General features: G+C 30.0%; 1 protein-coding gene across 2 annotated transcripts; it reads right to left on the reverse strand.

Moving 5' to 3' along the window:
- Positions 1 to 1970: 1970 nt before the first annotated feature.
- Positions 1971 to 13733, reverse strand: LOC148310906 (uncharacterized). Of its 2 annotated transcripts, none has more exons than XM_088257565.1 (6): positions 13298 to 13733; positions 10878 to 10985; positions 9343 to 9448; positions 8377 to 8462; positions 5849 to 5972; positions 1971 to 2430 (listed from the first exon to the last, which is right to left on the reverse strand). In XM_088257565.1, exons 1-6 carry the CDS (start codon positions 13365 to 13367, stop codon positions 2277 to 2279), a joined length of 648 nt encoding a protein of 215 aa, XP_088113691.1. In that variant the 5' UTR covers positions 13368 to 13733; the 3' UTR covers positions 1971 to 2276. The 2 variants fall into 2 exon arrangements, with proteins under 2 accessions (XP_088113691.1, XP_088113692.1); XM_088257566.1 differs by lacking the exon at positions 1971 to 2430 and adding an exon at positions 3525 to 3593 and having other exon boundaries at positions 13298 to 13495.
- Between the last annotated feature and the right edge of the window lie 223 nt (positions 13734 to 13956).

Raw genomic sequence — 13956 nt, forward strand, 5'->3', positions numbered from 1 at the left:
TCGGAAAACTTGTAGGTGTTTTTTTACGATTTCGTATACGGGGGTAAGTTTTTATGAAGAATTTTCTACCCAAGTAAATAATATTTAACGCCAGGATAATCACTGGAGTATTAAATTGAAAAATAAAAGGGTTAAACATAAACATGGACATATTCTTGAGCTCCTGGTAAAAATTAAAGTGCTGTTAAAATTTCATCTAGGATGTGTCATTCAGCAAAAAAAATTATGATGTCAATGGATTTTGCATCCCTTATGTCACTGCGGCAATATAATTACTCTTGTGACCTAAATTCGATAATTATGAAATCAAGTGTGGGGTTGTGGTCCCGTTGTTAGTGTCGTGGACTCTTGAGTCAGAATTTTTCGGTTCGGATCCACTCTACCACAATTTGATACCTTCTTCTTCTTTTTGTAGATCCTAAGGATCTGTTTGTGCCTCCGCCTGTCGCTCTCAGGATGTTGACTCCCAGCTGTCTTTCCACCTTTTTGGAGGTCTGTCTGGGAGTCTGCGTCCTTCAGGGTTTCCTTGAAGGCCGAAACGTGGAAGTCTGTCTTCTGACATTCTGTTTATATGCTCATTCCAGTATCGCCTTCGTTGTCGTCTCCACCTCACGATATCCTCCGTCTTACACATGTCGGTATTTCTTACTCGGTCTCGCAATGTGTTTCCGGTTATGGATCAGAGAGTCTTCATCTCGGAGGTTCGAAGTCGAGATTTTGTTTTAGAAGTATGTGCTCTTGTCTCAATCCCATAAGTGACTATTGGTCGATCATATGTCTGGTACATATCGCTCACTCCTTTCAAGAACGTCATAAATAAAAAAACTTGATTTTTCAGGAGAACGTTTTTAAAGTTTAAAAATATAATACAATATTTTTAAAATAAATATCAAGTCACTTATCGAACTTTTTACTATGCAACAGGAATTTTTTTTACTATATTTTTAGGAAAAACCTAAAGGTTTTTTCTCTATTTTAAAAATATTTAGTATATTTAAAAATAATAATTAAACAATACCTTTTCTTCAAAATGCAAAAACAACACTTTCTGCCCTGTAGCGGTTAAATATTTAGTTTAAAATATGCTCTTTTGCTGGGATATAGTACATTTTCTGGGCATTCCGAAAACATGCACAACTGAAAATTGACAATTTTTTTATTTATGACGTTCTTCAAAGGAGTGAGCGATATGTCTTGTACAAGACATGTGTCTTGTATATCTTCATTTTACTTTATTTTCTCATGTATTTGTTCCTTCACAATGAGTTTCTAAGGCATCCGTATATACGGAGCTATATAGCTGCAGCCTTGTTGATTTGTTTTTAAGTCTCACTACTAACGTCAACTCCAAGATACTTAAATTCAATTTTATTTTATTTGATACCTATTTCTAATAGTGAGCTGCTTAGGCTCACAGAAATGTATGAAATTAAAGTATTTTCTTAAATAATAAAAAACACAAATAATTTTCCATTGTAAAAAGAATATGACATTTGATTTATTTTTACACTTCTGTATTTCAGTTATTTATAAAATTTGGCTTTTATATGATATCAGTTCCGATCGCTGACTAAATCAACAATAACAAAAAACATATTTTTTTAATAAAATATTTTATTTGTATTATTTACAATAAATGTTTTGATGAAAAACCATATTCAATATTTATATATATATATATATATATAATATATATATATATATATATATATATATATATATATATATTTATACATATATATATATATATATATATATATATATATATATATATATATATATATATATATATATATATATAAATATATATATATATATAAATATATATATATATATATATATATATATAATATATATATATATATATATATATATATATATATATATATGTATATATATATATATATATATATATATATATATATATATATATATATATATATATATATATATATATATATATATATATAACATCATAGACTATATTGTTTATTGATTTGCCAATTCACTTTTTGGTAAAATATTATGATATTAATAAAAACACTTGTACGAGACCACTTTTGAGTATATTAATATAATCTATAATTGTCGAAACTAGTCGTGTTTACATTAATAAACTCAAAAGTGGAGTTATATAATTTTTATTTAATTTATAGATTTTTTATTACGATATTGTTCTTGCTCTTATCCGCATCCAACGATGCTTAGATCACATATTTATTTACGTATTTATTTATCAAACTCTCTTCAGTACTCTGTATATAATTTTGTTTGTATTACGCCATGACCATATCTCCTGTGAATATTGGACCAATGGTCGCCTCGCCGATCTGCTTTTTCCTTTGTGAGTTGCGAGAAGGATGACTCTGTCCCGGTCTTCCTCCATTTTTGACAATTAAATTGTCCACTTCTTGATCTAGCTGCTTATCCCTGTAAAAAAAACATATTTGATAACAAATTTTGAATATTAAAATCATTTGTTAACTTTGTGGTATGGTAATATAACACTCTCCTTATCATTCATCTTCACTTTGTGTAATACCACTTTAATAAACACTAATTCTACAACAGCTTTTTATACAAACAACAACATAGGTAAACTGATGTTAAATTTTAAAGATAAAGAAGATGAATTGAATCATTCTGGTGTTTATAAATTAAATTGTTCCAACTGTCCCGTCTTTTACAAGGAAAATTATTTCACAATATATTACACATGTAATTACAAATTATAAGTACAAAAAAATATATTTCATATCTAATTTAAGAATTGACATCTGTTTTAAACATTGTGAAGCACATAACTTTTTTTTAAATTTTGACATCTCAACATATATGTATAAAGAAGAGTATCGAAGTCTGGGTATTTACAAGGCTTACAACTTGTCGTAAGCTGGTTAAGTGATCACTTTACACACATGCAACATTCACCATTCTTCCCATGGTTGACAACCACACTACTAAAATTTTTGTAGTTCCTACATTTATCGTAAATCTCATGACGCTTTACGTGTGAGTTCACTGGAGTCATCTATGATGGGTTCGATTTTGTTACCATAGGTGAAAATTCTTTCATAATTAATGATAAGACAGAATCGTAAATTTTAGGCAGCGTACAAGGTGATCACCTAAACCAAAGGTTCTTAAACTTTTATGGTCAACCGCCTCCCTGCCAAAATAAATGTCTAAAAGAAGAAGAAAATTGTCAAAATATCTCCACGTTACTTTATAGGTAGGAAGGAACAAAAATATATTATTTTCTTCCCAGTCCTTCGTTCTGGATTTTATATTCCTATAAGACATCTCCAGCGCCGACTTAAACCAATTCCAGGTCATAAGCCCTGTAAATGCCGAGACATTAATATTTCCCTCCTCAAAATATAATTTGTTTATCATTCTACTTAATAAGCCAATAAAATTATTGTAGCATTCGTGAAATTCATGTTAAAAATTAATGCTTAAAAAATCCTCATTAATTTAGAAAAAAACTTTTATTTTTCAATAAAAGCTATGGAATTTCATACCTTACATCGTCCTAAGTATGATTGAATTACAATTCAAGATGACCCCCTTGTGACCGCAACTGCTCAGAACTAGTGATACCCATGATTATAAAATACACTGAATAAATAATTATTAGCAAATAAATTTAGATAAATAATAAACAAAGATAAAAAGTACTACTTTCAATGCAATATGTTCTCTTCCGTGCAGGCCGAGGATCGGCCATACTGTACTAGCATCCCACCTCAAAAAAATTAACATCCTAACTTGTTAATTATGCGCATGTGAAGAGGATGAGACTGCTGATCACATATCGCTCACTCCTTTCAAGAACGTCATAAATCAAAAAACTTGATTTTTCAGGAGAAAGTTTTTAAAGTTTAAATATATAATGCAATGTATTAAAAATAAATATCAAGCCACTTATTGAACTTTTTGTTGTGTAACAGATCTTTTTAGGTAAAACCTGAAGGTTTGTTCTTCATTTGAAAAATATTTAGTATTTTTAAAAAATAATTTAAAAATACCTTTTCTTTAAAATGTAAAAACAACACTATCTGCCCTGTAGCAGGTAAATATTAAGTTAAAAATATGCCGCTTTTGCTGGGATATAGTACATTTTCTGGACATTCTGAAAACATGCACAACTGGAAATTGACGATTTTTTATTTATGACGTTCTTGAAAGGAGTGAGCGATATGATTCAACTGCCCCTTACTCCCTAACCTTGAGTTCCTTCAGGACATTCGCTCGGAGGGTTTGTCCTTCCCGCTGAATGTCCAGCACCTCTTATCAACGAACTCACAAAATATCAAAAGTGTGGTCATAAAGCACTTTTAAAAGTTTGCCAAAAAGGTTTAAGTAACTCCAAGTAAAATCATTAAAAAACGTTTAAGTAACTTCAAGTAAAATCATTAAAAAACGTTTAAGTTACTTCAAGTAAAATCATTAAAAAACGTTTAAGTTACTTCAAGTAAATTCATCTAAAAACGTTTCAGTAAAATCATTATTTTGTATCATTAATATGTAATGAAAGGTGGCATGTATCACTCAATTGTGGGTGCTTTGCCAATTAAAAAAATACAATATGTAAAAATTTACCACGCTAACTACGTTTAATATTGTATATCGCTAACAATCACAAGATGCTTTTAAAGTAGGTATCAATTTTAAAAACTATTTTTATAAATAATTTGTTGGATTTATTAATTTTTCCGATGCTTACAAAGGCAAAAAGAATGTATTCAACTCTGTACATATACACAAATAGTATTATTTTTTGACATCTCATCAAAGATGAAGAAGAATATGGAAGTCTGGGTATTTACGGGGCTTACGACCGTCATAGGCTGGTTTAAGTGATCACTTTACACACGTGTAACATTCACCAATTCTACCCATTATTGACAACCACACTACTCAAATTCTTGGAAGTTCTATATATATGAACCAATTTAGAAACCTTGTTCATGAATCACTAAAACTTCACTAGAGACATCTATTGGTGAGATGTAAAGAAGCTTTTTATTAAGCAGAAACTCTTATATTAGTATGTGAGATCCGAATCCCGGATTATAATCACACACATGAGAAACGCCAGAAAATACCATTTTCATTTTTATTATTAAGCTTATAATTTGACCAGATAATTTATTTACAACATTTTGAGTGTGTCCAAATACTTGTTCACAAAATACTTGTTCTTCTTCATCTTTGATGAGATGTCAAAAAATAATATGAAAATAACTCCTGTAATTGGAGATAATCCAGATTTTGTGAACAAGTATTTGGACACACTCAAAATGTTGTACACAAATAGTATACAAACATATTGATAAAACGGGCACAAACATGTATCAATACTGGCGGCAGAAATAAATTTTAAGTCCAAATAAAGATTTCCATCGCTAATTTTTTTTTCATTCACTAAGAAAATTATTAAAAAACAATATTGGATGATTAATTTTGCGCCACCCTATTTTTTTTAACACTGCAGCTATCTTGTTCTCAACTGTAAGTAGTGATTGATGTACGACGCCATTTGCAATAAAATATAACATCTTCCGTTAGGGTTATAAATTTTGCGCCACAATAAATTTGTTTATATACTGTAGCTGTCTAGTTTACAAATATCAAATACGATTAACGTACTACGCCATTTACAAAAATTATAAAATTTTCCGACAGGGTCATTCATTTTGCGCCACCCTGTAGATTTTGTTAAACCCAATACTGTGCGCCGAGTTGAAGAGACGGGTGGAGACGACCATGCACGAAGTAAAACAATCGCACAGATTTTGACCCGCGACGATTTTTTTAAATAGAAAAATGTAGAAAAACTTACGTTATATAGATCCGGAAGCAGTAGAAGGATGCTACTATCAAACAGAAGAATCCGATCGCGGTTATTAAAAACCCAATCACAAGAATTCCGTAGAACGTAGCTTTAGCTTGCCCGGAAATGACATCTGAAAAAACATACACAATGTATCTAATTTTATTATTTCCACAATATTTAAAGTTTGTTTAAAGTTTTGATCTGGATTATCTCTACCTGAGAGTTAATTATCTCAAGATTTTTAAAGATATTTCAGCATAGGTTCAGCATAAGTCTATTGAGATGATATTATAAATAAATATACCTACCATAATAACAATAGACCTTGGAGATGGGAACACGAAAGTATACCCAGACTTCATCCAGACTTCAAAAAACATAATTTTTAATTTATATTTTACTTGTTAAATTCTTCATCTCTATTATTACCCTTATACACACCCAATGGTGCATAGGGCACTGCATAGAAAAGAAAGAGTTTTTGATCGTTAAATACATGATAGAAAGGTGATCAGCCCCTGGCGTCTGGTATAATTCCAAAGTAATGTTAAATAAATATAAGAGTGAAAAATCAATACATTATTCTCAATATTATTAATATTTAAAGCATTTACTTTGTGGTTAGTCATTTTTACTTATTTATTTTTTTACAAAAATGTTAATAAAATTAGTATATAACCACTCACCGAGATTTTTACGTCTACCGGTTTCGAGACGTACCCGTCTCTTCGTCAGGACAATCACTAACACAGCATGCAAACAATACTACCCTTCACCACCATAGCACCATTTACACACTCAAAACTACACAAAATGTCTAACACACGCAATTTTTGAGTGTGTAAATGGTGCTATGGTGGTGAAGGATAGTATTGTTTGCATGCTGTGTTAGTGATTGTCCTGACGAAGAGACGGGTACGTCTCGAAACCGGTAGACGTAAAAATCTCGGTGAGTGGTTATATACTAATTTTATTAACATTTTTGTAAAAAAAATAAATAAGTAATCAATACATTATTTATGACCCCCCTATGAATAAAACTCGCGACCTCCAACGCTCTAGCCAAACGTGCTGACCACTACGCTACGGAGGTGGTAAGAATTGATAAATACCACTAGTATTTAAAATCTTTTGTGACAAGTGTTACGATGCATTTAGCATCATTATCAGACGGTGTTTGATATTGGTGCAGAATGCATCGAAACGCGTATTATAATAAATTTTAAAATAGCGGTATTTACCGAGTAAAATTCAATCAAATTCATTGCTCCTCTTTGTTGTCAGATGGACCTTCCCTTTGAGCTGGATCATGTTGCTGGACTAGAAGTACTTAGTGCTCTTACAACATTTTGAGTGTGTCCAAATACTATTTGTTGTAAATAAATTATCTGGTCAAATTATAAGCTTAAATAATAAAAATGAAAATGGTATTTTCTGGCGTTTCTCATGTGTGTGATTATAATCCAGGATTCGGACCTCACATATTAATATAAGAGTTTCTGCTTAGTAAAAAGCTTCTTTACATCTCACTAATAGATGTCTCTAGTGAAGTTCTAGTGATTCAAGAACAATATTTCAAAATTGGTTCATATAAATAGAACTTCTAAGAATTAAACTAGTGTGGTTGTCAATAATTGGGTAGAATTGGTGAATGTTACACGTGTGTAAAGTGATCACTTAAACCAGCCTATGACGGTCGTCAGCCCCGTAAATGCCCAGACTTCCATATTCTTCTTCATCTTTGATGAGATGTCAAAAAATAATTAAAAATAAAAATACTTAGTGCTCTTCACTTGTCAGTTCTTTTCTATGATACAGTCCGCTGTATGAAGCGTGGTTCGTTTTGCGAATCGCTTAATGGACGAACGGAAAGTTCGTTCTGCGAGGCATCACTGTATCAAAAAGCACCCAATATGTAACTTCTATCATCTAAACCAGTGTTTCCCAACCTTATTTGTACCGAACGAACGAACAAGTCAATCACACACATGCGAAGTATCTGTCTATAATCTCTTTTTTTTTACTTTGGGCTAGTATTGCCATCTATCTAAGAAGAATATGGATGAGTACAAATATAAATGTGATGGCATCATATTCTCCAAAAATCAGAGGTTACAATATATGTTTTTTTCAAAAATGTGTTTTTCGACAATAATTTAACAAATATCGACATACGCATTGCCCCCCAAGACATTCAATTTGCGCCCCACATTGGGAAATACTGATCTTAACTAAATTTAGCTAAAAATGTATTTAAAAATCATTCAAATACGATTCAATGCACTATGGCAAAGCTATTTTTGCTACAGTGACAAATTGAATATGTGGGCGATTGAAAGCTCCAACTGGATTGTGTTTTCAGAATTCCACTTTGCTCCAATTGCAATTCTATTTTGGATGTTGATTCAATTTTGAGTGATTCCTAGAATTTGTTTAGAGAAAAAAGTTATCGGAAAGAGGTAGCACTTAGCATAGTGTGTTTACAAAACAATATGAATCTTTCATTTCACACTAGAATATCTTTAAATATTTACCGAAAGAATTGTACTTTTCTTCCAGTAGCGACGTTAGATTCTTCTTGGGAGTGCATTGTCCTACTGTTTCGTTAAAATCATGGTACCTAGAAAATAAATATGAAAAATCAATATTTAGTAAACATGTAAAAAAAATAAAGATATTTAAAAATATTTCAAAATATTTCCAGCGTTGTTGTCTATCAATGTAACCTAAACTCAAGTAAAAAAAATCACCTTGTGCGTGTCGCATGACTTATATAGATTATCGATATTTTTTTATAGGTTCATAAGTATATTGCAATGATGAAAGCAAAAATACTGTAAGCGTTAGCTAGAGACATCTTTTTTAAGGAATATAGTTTGAAACGCTTAGGATTTGGTACATCCAGTGACATATGATTTTCGGTTTATGTATTAATTTTTAAATCAAACCCATATTCTTTTGAGTCTGTTCATTTAATTTCTTCAATATTTTCTGCAGATACTTTGTGGCACATTTTATAAACTTTATAAAATTAATTAACTTTGTTCTAACCACTTGTTTATTAATACAATTTAACCTACCGGTTTCGACAAGAACCTTGCATCATCAGGGTTTATTTAATTCTAAAACATTAAAAATATTAAAATACTCTCACCAAAAACTTCCACACACTCCGTAAAAAATCCTAAATGCTATTTTTATTATTCATTGCATAGCAACCCCTAATAACAACCGGTAGATTAAATTGTAGTAATAAACAAGTGGTTTAAACAAAGTTAATTAATTTTATAAAGTTTGTCCATTTAATATTCACATTCGTTTGAAAATACCACAACTAGTCGAAACAATTGTCACAATATTAATTTATATGTGTTTTTTAATAAAATACAACTTAGTAGACTCAAAATATCCGTGTTTGATTTTAAAATTTAAACATAAATTAAAATGGAGTTCTACAAATTAAACGCCAAATCAATAAATAAATGATATTAGGTACTTACATATCACATAAACATCTTTTACTTCCGACATTTGTGATATTTTTGCAGACGTGTCTGTAGTCAACACACTGCTCCTCGAACCAGCACTCTTCTCCATATTGGACTTCTGTAAGCAAGAGGGAAAATCAATTTTAGATATCAATATTGAATACACTTCAGAATAATGGAAAACTACAAAAAATTGACATGAAATAAGATAAGGGTTGCTTTAATAATGTACCCCTGCAACTGTTTACAGTAGAGAGAGATTTTAATGAAGCTAATTTAGCTCAATGCAAAAAAGTGACCAATAATTGTTTTCATGGTTGAAAAGACATATTAAGTCAAAAATTCGAAAGTTATTCGAAATTTTATAAACCTAAAAGGGTAATTCTATTGTCAGTCCTCTTCTTTTCTTCTTTTCCTATCACTGACATCTCCCTTTCCTTTTCTCTTTATCCCATCCTTATCTATATCTTCTTATATAAGTATAGATTTTTTCTCTTACTTTTCCTGTGCATAAATCGCTCACTCCTTTCAAGAACGTCATAAATCAAAAATCGTCAATTTTCAGTTCTGCATGTTTTCGGAATACCCAGAAAATGTACTGTATCCCAGCAAAAGCAGCATATTTTTGACTTAATATTTACACGCTACAGGGCAGAAAGTGTTGTTTTTGCATTTTGAAGAAAAGGCATTGTTTAATTATTTTTTGAAATATACTAAATATATTTCAAATGGAGAAAAAACCTTCAGGTTTTACCTTAAAATATCTGTGCACAGTAAAAAGTTTAAAAAGTGTCTTAATATTTATTTTTAATACATTGTGTTATATTTTTTAACTTTAAAAACGTTCTCCTGAAAAATCAAGTTTTTTGATTTATGACGTTCTTGAAAGGAGTGAGCGAAATTTGAAAAACTGTAATTGGTATTCATGATTTTTTTGTATTCTGATTTATCATGTTTTGAAACTGTTGTTTTTCTTTCTAATAAAATAAAATTTAAAAAAATAAAATAATAAAATAAAATAAAGGAATAGCAATTATTAACCTACCTAGAAAACAGAAAGCCCAATATTGTAAACGTCTGAGTGGTGAATAACATTATAAAGGAGAAAAAGATTAAAATGAAGCCTTTTTAGTTCAATGCAAGAATGTTACCCATGGCCATTTTTTAATGCTGAAAAGATATTTTAATAAAAATTAAACACTTGAATAATCCACTTAATTGAGTTTTATTTTTATTTACGACTAGTTTCGAAAACGACAATTGTTTTCATTTTCTGGTTCAAATTAAAACTAACGAATAAAAATATATTTATTAACCTATATATACACCTAAATATATTTTTATTTAGTTTTAATTTGTACCAGAAGATATAAAACAATTGTCGTTTTCGAAACTAGTCGTAAATAAAAATAAAACTCAATTAAGTGGATTATTCAAGTGTTTATTTTTTATTAAAATAATCATGTCATTCCACAAAATTAATGCCGAATCAATAAATAATTGAAAAGATATAGCATGACATAAAGAATGAGCAACTAAAAACCCACCTGGAAAACAAAAAGCTCCATTTTGTACATGTCTCGGTTTACATTCACAGGCATTTTCAACGCAGAGAAACTGTTCTAAGCATTCTTCATTGCTGTGGCATAATCTACCTGTAAAATAATAATTACTTCAAAAGAACACTTTCAAAATAAATAACATTTAAAAATAACGAGTAAAATACCAATTTGATCAATCGTTTCATTCATGATGATACAATTCCTTATCTTTTCATATTATTTTTTGACATCTCAACATAGTTGAAGAAGAATATGTAAGTCTAGACATTTACGAGACTTACGACTGTCATAGGCTGATTTAAGTAATCACATTACAAGTGATCATATATATATAGAACTTCCAAGAATATGAGTACTGTGTTTGTCAAACATGGGTAGAATTGGTATTTACACACGTGTAACATTTGTTACACGTGTGTAAAGTGATAACTTAAACCAGCCTATGACGGTCGTAAACCCCGTAAATGCCCAGACTTCATATTCTTCTTTATCTATGTTGAGATATCAAAAAAAATTATGAAAAATAACTCCTATAATTGGAGATAATCCAGATTTGTGAACAAGTATTTGGACGCACACAAAATGTTGTAAAAAAAATCACATTTAAAATAACGAATAAATACCAATTTGAACAATCGTTTCATTCACGATGATACAATTCCTTATCTTTTAATTGTCTAGAACTTTTTTTAAGCCTCAGGGATAAATTTGATCTCTTGATTGATCGGGTTCATCAAACGATGATAATCAATCTAGCCATGTCTAAATAGGTAACTTGTTTATTTGTTTTTCATTAGTTTAGTTTCCCAAGTTCTGGAAACATGCCAAACCTTCCTTCATTGAATATTACAAATTCTTTGTTATTATAATACTTAACAAATACGATCTGGTATTATACCAACTTTTTTCACATTTTAAGAGAATTTTCTACTCTTTACTTTGGAAAACTGTTCATAAAATTATGTATTTTTTTTCTTTTTCTAAGCTTAATTATCTTACGTATCTTTTTGTAAGAAACACAATTTTTTTAACGAAAAGTGATTGTGTATTTTGTATACCTTCTTTTAATACAAAATAACTAAACAGATAATTTACAAGGAATTTAAATATCTTATTAGCTGACATTTGGCGTAATGTAGTTTTTTTTTATTTGTGAAAAATCCTCATAACATTTATCCAAAAACGCGTATGAAAATTTTCCTTTTTCTTATTTTCATTTTATTTACAAAAATGATTTTTAAAAAGCATTTTTTCAAACTTTATTTAAGGGCATTGCAATAAAACATTTTTCTAGATAATTATTTTTCCATAAACTCTTTTCTTACGAATGATATATTTTAATGTATATTTATAAATACAATTACAGTAAAAACATAAAAATTAAAACATTTTACTATGAATCGATCCCATATCCTCCACATTGGGAACGGATATCAATGATTTTTTTTGTAAAAATGTGTATTTTTTTGTTTTTATTTTATTTATTTTAACTTCTTATACAAAATATACGTACGTTGATGGGCTTATTGCAAAGGCAATGGGCAATATCTTCTAACCAACCAAAAACAGGCTAGTTATTGTCAAAAAGTTGGAGCCTTATACAGCCGTTAGTAATTAGAGGACAGACAGTACTTTTAATACCAATCAAAAACAAAAAATATAAAAATGTATAAATTACAATTAATTGTAATGCGATTGAAGAAATAATTACAAAATTAAATTTGAATAAACTGGAAGTTAGTGAAAGCAAAGAAGGCCAAGGAAATAGGATCATGGAAGGAGATAAAGCGGAAAAGACAGAGGAAATCTAATGGGAATAATATGATGTATAGCTAGTGTTCCAGTAGTATACGAGAACAGTAATATTTCAGGCGTTTCTTGAAAATCATCAGAGATGGCTTAGTTTTCTAGATTCTTAAAAGTCGTAAGGATTATTTTAAAATACATCATACGTTAGTAAAGACTACATATTTAAATAAATATGTATGAAAATACTATTTTGAAATTCCCTAATTGAAACAAATTTCATCTCAACATCAAAATGAAAGTGAAACGAACATTATTTGAATTATTTTATAGTTTTTAAAAAGATAAATATTTGTGTTTTATTTTCTTATTTTTTACAAAAATACTCAATTTCATACTATTTCTGTGACTCTAAGCGGTTCATTATTATAAATAGGTATCAAATTGTGGTAGAGTGGGTTCGAACCGAGAAACTCTGACTCAAGGGTCCGTGACACTAACCGCGGGACCACAACCCGACACAAAAAACAAATTTTTATTTGAAAAATTTAAAAAGTTATTTCTTGAATGTTTTGCCGCAGATACTTTGTGGTACAAAAAGTGGTTAAAACAAAGTTGTTTAATTTTATAAAGTTTTCAATAAGTTATGTTTATCTTACCGATTTGGGCACAAACTGTTACAAAGTAAAGGAATGATAAAAGCACAATACTGGTGATAAATTTATTCATCGTGAAACCAAACTGTGGTGATTTTAACAACCAATTTCAGTGGAATTGGCCGTAATCAAATCGTAAACTTAATTCTAACAACACTGACAATGCACACACGAAGTCCGAAATAGATTTCATAACTGACTATGTGCGTTCCGGCTCTGAAACATTGCCAGGGAAGTTATGTATGTTTTGATGCAGAAATAGAATAAGATCAGACTTTCACTTTCCACCAACAGATGGCAGTGACGTGTACATTTTCATCAAAGTGTTGTTATTTTGACATCACTCAGATGGCTTACAAGGTGATTTATTTTATTTTGATACGAAGTATGCGAAATATGTTTTTGTATGAAATAAATATGGCTGCCGGAATGTGACATTATTTCACGTGACTAACAGACTTGAGTCGTTTGAGAACGACCGGTTCTTAATAACCCGTTCATATGATCAGTCCAAAAGATCCAGTTAATACTTATTGTTAGTTCATAGGTTAGTGACCGGATCCCAATTTTTAGCGAATCTCGTTCTCTGCTGACCTATTCACTGACTCGTTGATTCACTGAATTTGTCTGCATGGATCTATTCAGGTAAATTAACCAAATTC

This window comes from Brachycentrus maculatus, unplaced genomic scaffold, assembly GCF_059751285.1.
Source record: "Brachycentrus maculatus isolate JH-2025_06_01 unplaced genomic scaffold, ASM5975128v1 h1tg000085l, whole genome shotgun sequence".
NCBI lineage: Eukaryota > Metazoa > Arthropoda > Insecta > Trichoptera > Brachycentridae > Brachycentrus > Brachycentrus maculatus.